Raw genomic sequence first — 9,005 nt, 5'->3', positions numbered from 1 at the left:
CCACAGCATGTGCTGTGCCCTTAACATGGATTTGGCATGTGCTGAGCACGTAGCATGTGACTGCATGTGCTGAGCCCTCAGTGCGGAATGCACAGGAGCCAGGAAGCGCTGAGCATGGAGCACGTGACCACATGGACTGGCGTGAGCTGAGCCTCGTGTAGCCAGCATAGGGTAGTGTGTGCCGTACACTCAGCACGTTCCCAGGTGGGCACACCCTGAACCATCACCATATCCCAAGGGTGGATGCGTGTGTCTGAACACCACAGTGTACACCAAGCATGAATTTATGCCTCCCAAGTGAATCCATGGTTACCATGACCCAAGCATGGGTGAGTGCATGCCAAGCCCGTACGTGTGGCCAGGGCAGGTCAACAGATGAGAACTTGGCGTTTGGCAAGCTTGGATTGGCACGTGATGGACACTTGGGTACGTTCCAAGGGTGGATTCTCGTGTGCCAAGCGCTTAGAATATTTAGGAGACAGGCCGTGCATGCGCACTGGGTGATGGCAGCCCAGCCTCCAACCTGAGCCAGTGGCCCACGGCGCAGTGTCAGACAGCAGGGTCCCGTGCGCCAGCCTGAACCCCACCCCAGCCCCAGTCCGGGCCTCAGGCAGGGCTGCTGAACAGTTCTTTATTGAAATAGGCAGAGGCAGCAGGGCAGAGGGCATACTCAGGGCCAGTGAGGTGCAGCCCCCTTCTTGTGTCCCTTCAGCCTAGGGGCCAAGGGCCAGACCCTAAGGCCCTCCTGTGTTTGGGGTGTGTGTGCTGGCATGCACCGTGGGTGAGGGTAATGGGGAATCTCTGGATAACTATCTTTCTCTAAGAATAATTTGTGGGTTCAGGAAATGGCTTCTGAGGTGGGGATGCCAGCCCAGCTAGCGCAGCCCCCAGTGATGGGCAGGGCTGGGGTCACCATCAGTGGTGTCCACCGACATGCTGCAGAAAGCTGGTAGCCCGGGGTGGACCGTGCGGGTGAACGTGGTGGGCTGGGAGCCCCTGAGCCCGGGGCCCCCTGACACCCTCCAGGGTCCAGTCTGGCTCACTTAGCCATTCCCCAGGGCAGCTGCTGGGGTCGAAGAGCTCAGGGCCTGGCCCCTGTGGAGAAGAAAGGACCATCAGACAAGAAGCCCCCGGACTTGGGAACCACCGGCCTGTCCCTCTTGGCCTCTCTCCAGTCCTAGTTGAACCCTCATAACTTCCTGAGGGCAATTTGTAGGTCCCAACCCCTCATTGCAACTTGGGAGCTCAAAGAGTCTGTGCAGAGACCTTAATGTGTTCTGAGGCTTTATCACTTCTTCCCGAGGGTGAGTGAGCACCTGCGAAGGCCTTGCTCTGAGTGCTGGGCGTTTACCACTTCCTGCAGGTGGATTAATGCATTCTGAGTTTTTATACAGCCTGAAGGTGGATGAGTGTGTGCTGAGCCTTGTCACATAGTAAGAGTAGGTTGGTATGTGCTGAAAGTTATATCCTGAATATTGGTTAGGGTGTACTGAGCCTTATATCCTGAAGTTATTAGTGTGTGCTGAGCCTTATGACTTTGTCGGCGTGGGTTAGTGTGTGCTGAATGTTATATCCTGAGTACAGATCATACCTGGAATGTGGGGTAGTGTTGGCTGAGCCCTGTTACATCCTGAGAGTGGACTGGTATGAGGTGAACCCTGAGCCAGCTGCAGGCAATGCAGATGGGTGGAGGGCAAGGCCTGGTTCACTCTGCCCCTTTCCTGAAGCTCGGGGAGGCCCTGACCCCAGAACCACCGGCACCCTGCCAGCCTACCGGGCTTACATCAGCATCCATGGTCATGTCCTTCATGTCTGGTCCATCCCCATCCCGCTGTGGCAGGGTGGGCGGCTCGGCGGAGGCCCCGAGGCGCTCTCCTTCTGCCCAGCCACTGCCCCGGCATGGCCCATCATCCTCAGGTGAGGCCTGGCTCAGCCGGATGAGGTTGCTGAAGTTGGAGTCGGACTTGGAGCCCGCGGGCGGCTTGCGGGCCTTGTGGCGACCTGCCAGGCGGCTGCCGTAGAAGGCCAGGATGGGCTCCGGGCCGGAGTCGGGCACCCGGCGGACAGCGGTGGCCTTGAGTGGGGCCAGCATGTCGGGAACCACATCGGCTCGGGTCTCGCCCCACAGCCCGCGCCCCACCTCCTGCAGACTCAGGTCATCCAGCTGATCGATGGCCCTCTGCACGCCCGGGGCCTTCTCTTCGCAGAAGGGCCCGCTGCCTGCCGCGCTGCCCAGGCCCACGGGCTCCTCCTCCTCGGCCAGCCGGTAGTAGGGGGGCCCGTCTTCCGCGGCGGCCACCACGGCCGTGGCCGGCTTGCCCTCCACCTGCAGCGAGAGGCGGCAGCCGCGCAGCGAGAGCTGGTAGTAGCGGGTGGTCTCGTGGGCGCTGCGCAGCTGCTGCATGGACACGAAGGGGTGGCGCAGGGCGGCGCTGGGGCTGATGCGCTCGTGCGACTCCCACGTCAGCATGCGCTTGATCAGCTCTACCATGCTCTTGAGGTCCGCGTGCTCCGCCAGCGCCTCGCGGTCCGGGAAGGTCAGCCGACTGGCCGCCCCGCCGCCGTTCACCGTCTCAATCTGGTCCAGTGATTTGAGCATGTACTTGCGGCGCTCCAGTGGGCGCACCTGGTGGGACACGGTGGGTGCGGGGTTGCTGTCGAGTCAACCTCAGGTGCTCCTGAAGGGGGGCCCACGTATGACCCCCACACTCCCCACCTCCACCAGTTTCCAGTCTGCCCTCCAGTCTGGTCCAGAGCTCGCTCGTTGCTATGAAGTCCACACACCTGAACCTCGATTTCCAGTTCTGCCCGTGATCTGACTTGGAGCTCTCTTGCTGCTGGGAGGGCCACACCTACTCCCCGACACCAGAACCCCTCTGGTCTGACCCGGGGCCCTCCTACTGCTGCAGCAAAGATATCAGACTGGGTTCTTTGATCCCCCTGCCATCTCACCCAGAGTCTCACTGAGCCAAGTTTCACTTCTCCACCAGGCCTTCCGAGCTCTCCTGAACCGTGGGTCCAGCCCCTACCAGCCACTAGCAGAGGGGCTGCCCCAAAACTCTAGTCCTCCTTGGAGTCGAGTCCAAATCCAGATCCCCAAGCCCAGCCCCTCCAGGCCTCCCAGCAGTCGGACCTCCTCGCTCCACTAGCTTGCCCACCCCTAGCCATGGAACTCAGAGGAGCCGCCACACACTTGCAGTGCCGTACGGTCTCAGCCACATCTTGCTGTGGCTACCCCCGCGGCTGACCCTCAAACTTCTGGTCCTTTCTGAGGTCTAACATAGATTTTATTTTTTCCCTTGGTGCAGCAGCCCCCACACCGCCTGCCCTCGCCCCACCTGCCCCCCTACCTTGGTCTCGGCCAGGTAGTCGGCCGAGGACTTCAGCTGCCAGGGGTTGCTGGCATCAGGGTGGGGGTTGCGCTTGAAGAAGTGGTAGGCCTTGCGGGCGGCGTGCAGCAGGTGGGGCTTGGGCAAGCCCTGCGTCTCGCAGATGTAGCGCACCTGGTCGTACTCATTGTTGCCCGGGTAGAGGGGCCAGCCCAGGTGCAGCTCAGCCATGACGCAGCCCAGGGACCACACGTCCACCTTCTCACAGAAGGGCAGCCCCAGCAGAATTTCGGGGGCCCGGTAGAAGCGCGACTGAATGTACGGCTCCTTCACGTAGCGCACCTCGCTGAAGATGCTGGCTGAGCCGAAGTCAATCACCTGAGATGGGGCGGAGGGAGGCAGGTGGGCCCAGCAAGGGACGGGGACGACCCATCTAGGCCTCCCCTGTGTGTCTTGCCCGCCCGGGTCTTTCCACATCTGCCATCTAAGTGTCCCTGTGTCTGTGAGTCAATGTCTCTTATTTGTGTCCCTATGTTCACTGGTCTTTGTCTGGTTCGTGTGTCTGTTTCTCCATCTCTTTCCACTAGAACTTGGGCCTGAGAGGGTGGACCCCTCTCCATACCTGTCCATCAGCAAATCTGGTTGGCTCCACCTTCTGAGCAGATCCAGAATCGGCCCACTCTGCATCCCAGCCTCGGCTACCCTGCGCCGCACCGCCTCCCCCGCCTCCCTGACCTGTCCTCCAGCATCACCCACCAAGGCCAGGGTAGGGGCCTCCTCGCTGGTGTCCATGCTCCGCCCCCCTCGCACCCCTCTCTGCTCACCATGCACACCCCACAGGATCCTGTGCACACCCGAGTCAGATCAAGTCCTTCCCCTGCTCAGAATCTCCCCCTGTGGCTTTATCACGTCCTGTGATGAAAGCCAGAGTCCTCACTGTGGCCCCAAGGCTCGAGCCATCTGCGCCATCACCTCTCTGCCTTCAGCGCCTCCCGTTCTCCCTCTCACATGGGTGTCTCACTGTCCCTTGAACAAGCCAGACGCATTCTCAGCTCAGGGCCTTTGCATTGGCCATTCCCTCTGCCTGGAATGCTCTTTCCCCAGATGTGCACACGGCTTCCTCATCTCAGGTCTCAAATGTCACTTTCTTTATAATTGTTTAAAAAGATTTTGTTTTAAAAAAAGATTTTATGTATTTATTGATGAGAGACACAGAGACAGAGGCACAGGCAGAGGGAGAAGCAGGCTCCCTGCCGGGAGCCCGATGCAGGACTTGATCCCAGGACCCCAGGATCACACCCTGAACCATAGTAGATGCTTAACAGCTGCGGCACTCAGGTGCCCCTCAAATCTCACCTTCTCAGTGGGACCTCCCCTGGCCACCCTCTGAAAAACAGCCTCCCTGCCCCCACCGTTCCTATCCCCCTTCCTGGCACCCTGCTTTTCTCCAGAACTCTTAACACCATTTCACATCCTATATCTTTTACCTTTAGGTCTTCATTTTCGCTCTACCCAGCTAGGATGCCAGTCCCCTCAGGGTAGGGATTTTGTTCACTGCTGCATCCCTAGGTGCCTAGAACAGTGCCCAGCACACAGTCAGGGGCTCAGTCAGGAGCGAATGAGTGAATGAATGGGCTTTACGTCCCTGCCTTTCTGGTTCTTTCTGCGTTTTTTGGTGTATCTCTCTCGTTCTTTCTTTGCCTCTTCATTGCTTGCCTGTTCATTGTGTCTCTCACCTCCCCATGTCTCTCTCTGTCTCCATCTCTGTGTCACCTGCTAGGAAGACACCTCCCCGAAGCCCCGCCCTCTTCTGTCCTCCTCATCAGGCACCGTCAACACCCCTCAGAGGCCCTGGGAACAGGACAGGGCCAGCACTGTGGATGGCTGAAAGTCTTTCTCTCCCAATGCCACTGGGAGGCGCCATATGCCATTTTCACTCTAAATCTCCAAGACACTAGCTTGATCCCTGCCTCAGTTTCCCCCTCTGTGTGTCTGCTTTTCGTTCAGCCATCCCTCGACTTCTATTTGCAGAAGGTGGTACGACGGAAGGTTATTAACCCGGATTCTGAGTGCGGACGACTGAGGCCTGAATCTCAGAGCTTGAGGGGCCCCGGACACTCAGTGTTCATGGGATCCATTCACTCATTCATTCCACAAACACAGGAAGGGTGCGGCCCCTGGCCAGGTGGTGTGGATCTGTCCAGTCTGTCTGTCTCCCGCTGCATTTGAGGGAGTCTCTCCTTCCTTGGGGCTGCGTCCTTCCATCTGTTGGGGCAAAATGATCTGCCCTTTCCTGCCTGCACATCTCCCTGTGACTCCGACATTCATTTCTCATTGGCTCCGCCACAGCATTGTGTTGGGAGATGCCGAGGACGCAGTGGTGACCAAAACTGACCTGGCCCTGCCTTCACAGCCCTGCCCCGCTCCTAGTTCAGACCCATCACCAGACAGTAACAAACCCAGAAGTGGACAGAGGGACCAGGTCTGGGATTGGGGGGAACCAGCAGGGGTCCAGGGTGAAGGGGCCAAGTCTGGGATTGAGGGGAGCACAGGGGAGGGGTCCAGGGCAGAGGGGCTGGGGCTGGGATGGGGAGCCCAGGGGCTTATGACATGCATAAGAGGTGCCTCTGTGTGCCCAGCACAGGGTCAGGTCCAGAGCAGGTCTTCAGTCAATGTTTGTTGATGAACAAACTCTGGGACCGAAGAATGGCACTTCCAGTCGCTCGGCCGTCAGGCTCTCATTCCCCAATCAAGTCCTCTCTTATAGCTCACGTAAGATCAGTCAGCAGATCCTGTTGTCAGTAGCTTCAAATCTACCTAGAACCCACCACGTCCCTTCCTCCCACTATCCCAACTCCATCCCCGTACCCAGGCCTTCCACCTGGAGCGGAGCTGCCACCCCTCACTGCACCCCTGCTCCTGCCCTGCACAGGCTGTTGTCCTCATGCAGCCAGAGGGACCCTGTGAACCCCTGATGGAGATCACGGCCCTTCTCTGCTCAGAAACCTCCCGTGGCCCCATCTTACAGAGAATAAAACCAGTCCTCATGGGCACCCGGGTGGCTCAGTGGTTGAGCGTCTGCCTTTGGCTCAGGTTGTGATCCTGGGGTCCTGGGATCAAGTCCCACATCGGGCTCCCCACAGGAAACCTGCTTCTCCCTCTACTAATGTCTCTGCCCCTCTCTCTGTGACTCTCATGAATAAATAAATAAAATCTTAAAAAAAAAAAAAAGTCCTCACTGTGGCCCACAAGGCCCTGTGTGACCTGGCTCCGTCACCTTCCTGATCCCATTTCCTCCCTCTTCTCACTCTGCTTCAGCCACCCCGGCTTCCTGGGTGCTTCTCAAACACATATACTCAGATCACTCCTACCTCAGGGCCTTCGCACTAGCTGTTCCCTCTACCCAGATGTTTTTCCCCGGATGGCTACATGGCAACCTCCTTCTGTTGGGACTTTCCTCAAATGTCACCTTCTCAGTGAGGCCTCCCTGACGGCCGTGTCTACAATTTCACTCACGATCACTGTCACCAAGCAACACCCCACATCCTCCTCCTCCCTACTGATCTTTTCTCCTTCTCACTCACTTATTTGACTCACTTCTCACTCACATACCATATTTATCTTGGTGACTCTGTTTCCCCCCACTAGAATATCAGTCGCACAAAGACAAGACCAGGCCAGAGGAGCTGAACTATGAATTAGACAAGGACTGAGAGGTCTCAGGTCCAGGATAGAGAGGATGTCAGAATCTGGACAGGAGATGGGGAGGATTTTAGGGCCAGGAGGTGGGAAGAGGCATCACAGGCAGGGAAGGGGAGACATCCAGGCTGGGAGGTGGGACAAGGGAGACCTTAGCAACAGGAGAGCGTCCAGGGCTGGGGGGAAGCTGAAAGAAGACAGGGATGAGGGATGCCGCCACCGCAGGGCCGCCCCACTTACCTTGACCCTGAAGGGGCAGCGTGTCTGATCCACCAGCATGATGTTCTCGGGCTTGAGATCAGCATGGATGATCGCCAGCTCCTTGAGCCGGGCCAGGGCTCTGAGCACCTGCAAGGTGACCGTGCGGATGTGGCGGGCAGGGAGGGGGGCGAAGTTGTTCTCCTTCTGGAATTCGAAAAGGTTTTGCTCCAGCAGCTCGAAGACCAAGTAGAACTTGAGGGCGTCGTGGAAGAACTCGAGGAAGCGGATGATGTGGGCCTCCTCCGGATCCAGGCCCCTCATGCAGCGCAGTAGCTTCAGCTCGTTCTTGATGATGCGGTTGCGGTAGGCGTCATTCTTGAGGATCTTGATGGCCACCATCTCGCCCGTGCTTCGCCGCCAGCCCTTGGCCACCTCCCCGAAGGTGCCCTTGCCCAGCACCTCGATGATGTCATAGCAGTCGGTCTCGGACTGGATGGTGGCCATGGTGCCCCTGCCACCAGGAGCTGCCCAGCTGCCACCCCCGCCCCACAGGCTCTGCCTTCGAAGCCTTCCGGCCCGCCACCAGCTCCGAGGCCCCCCCAGCGGGGGAAAGAGAACTGCACTCGTGCCTCCCGCCAAGAGGATCCCCCCCACCTCCCTGGCACCCCCCAACCCCCTGGGCCACACTGCCAGTCTGCCAGGGGCCACACCCCTCCCCCAAAGCCTTCCTGGCTTGGGACGAGGGGCCCTAGGCCCCCCCGAATGGGCTCCAGCGTTGCTGAGTGGCTCTGGTTCTGTTGTCGGAGACCTGAGCCCCAGGCTGGAATGGGGGGTGGGGTGGCAGGTGGAGCCCCCTCCCCCACCCTGTGGTGGAACCCCAGGGGCTGGACAGTTGAAGGGTCGGCTGAGAAGGAAGTCCAATCCTGGACCTCTAGCATGGGGGACTGAGACATTCCTAACCAAAGGTGAAGAGCCAGGAGGATGTGTGTGGTGTGTGGTGTGTGGTGTGTGTGTGTGTGTGTGATTGTTCAGCAAACACCTGCCCCTGACTGTGGCTGCCATGGGAGAGGGAGGCTGAACCAGGGCCAGGTGGTAAAAGGTATTGAATGCCAGGCTAAGGAGACTGGACTCATTTATCTTAGGGTACTGGGGAGCCACATAAGGGCTCTGAGCAAGGGAGGTCAGATTTTTTTCAGATTATTTATTTATGGAACACCTGGATGGCTCGACAGTTGAGCATCTGCCTTAGGCTCAGGGCTTGATCCTGGGCTTCCGGTATCGAGTCCTGCATCAGGCTCCACAGGGAGCCTGCTTGTCGCTCTGCCTATGTCTTTGCCTCTCTCTGTGTGTCTCTTACGAAAAAATAAATAAAAATATCTTATTTTTTAAAGATTTTATTTATTTAATTCATGACAGACAGAGACACAGGCAGAGGGAGAAGCAGACTCCATGCAGGGAGCCTGATGTGGGACTTGATCCCGGGACCCCAGGATCACACTCTGGGCTGAAGGCAGGTGCTAAACTGCTGAACCACCCAGGGATCACCTAGACAGACATGTCTTGAATGCTGTAGAGGCCTTACTATCCTTACATATGTCTTAATAACTCCATTTTATGGGAGAGAAAATAAAGATGCAAAGAAGTTGAAAAAATGCGTAAGGTCACCCAACTGGGTGCCGGAGACAAGCTTTGACCCCAAGCAGTCCAGCTTGAGAGCCAAGCTCTGAACCACTGCCATGTCCAGGGGAGGCATGCATGGGCCACTAGATTCCTATG

At 58.0% G+C, this 9,005-nt stretch overlaps 1 protein-coding gene across 1 annotated transcript; it reads right to left on the bottom strand.

The window, feature by feature from the left end:
- Positions 1–12: 12 nt before the first annotated feature.
- HIPK4 (homeodomain interacting protein kinase 4) lies at positions 13–7,733 on the bottom strand. Its single transcript, XM_055309784.1, has 4 exons — positions 7,269–7,733; positions 3,351–3,707; positions 1,784–2,626; positions 13–1,095 (listed from the first exon to the last, which is right to left on the bottom strand). The coding sequence occupies exons 1-4, from the start codon at positions 7,731–7,733 to the stop codon at positions 916–918; spliced, it is 1,845 nt and encodes a 614-aa protein (XP_055165759.1). The 3' UTR covers positions 13–915.
- Positions 7,734–9,005: the final 1,272 nt, after the last annotated feature.

This window comes from Nyctereutes procyonoides, unplaced genomic scaffold (genome assembly GCF_905146905.1).
Source record: "Nyctereutes procyonoides isolate TBG_1078 unplaced genomic scaffold, NYPRO_anot_genome, whole genome shotgun sequence".
Taxonomy (NCBI): domain Eukaryota; kingdom Metazoa; phylum Chordata; class Mammalia; order Carnivora; family Canidae; genus Nyctereutes; species Nyctereutes procyonoides.
Note: the sequence above shows the minus strand (reverse complement) of the source record. Positions and strands in the feature narration are given on the sequence as shown.

Bases quoted from the DNA above. Each gene is read 5' to 3' on its own strand.
- HIPK4 (XM_055309784.1), bottom strand. From the start codon at position 7,733: ATGGCCACCATCCAGTCCGAGACCGACTGCTATGACATCATCGAGGTG. The intron at 3,708-7,268 runs GTAAGTGGGGCG...GCCCCATCTCAG, and splicing joins GCTGCCCCTTCAGGGTCAAG to GTGATTGACTTCGGCTCAGC. The intron at 2,627-3,350 runs GTAGGGGGGCAG...GTGTCCCACCAG, and splicing joins ACTACCTGGCCGAGACCAAG to GTGCGCCCACTGGAGCGCCG.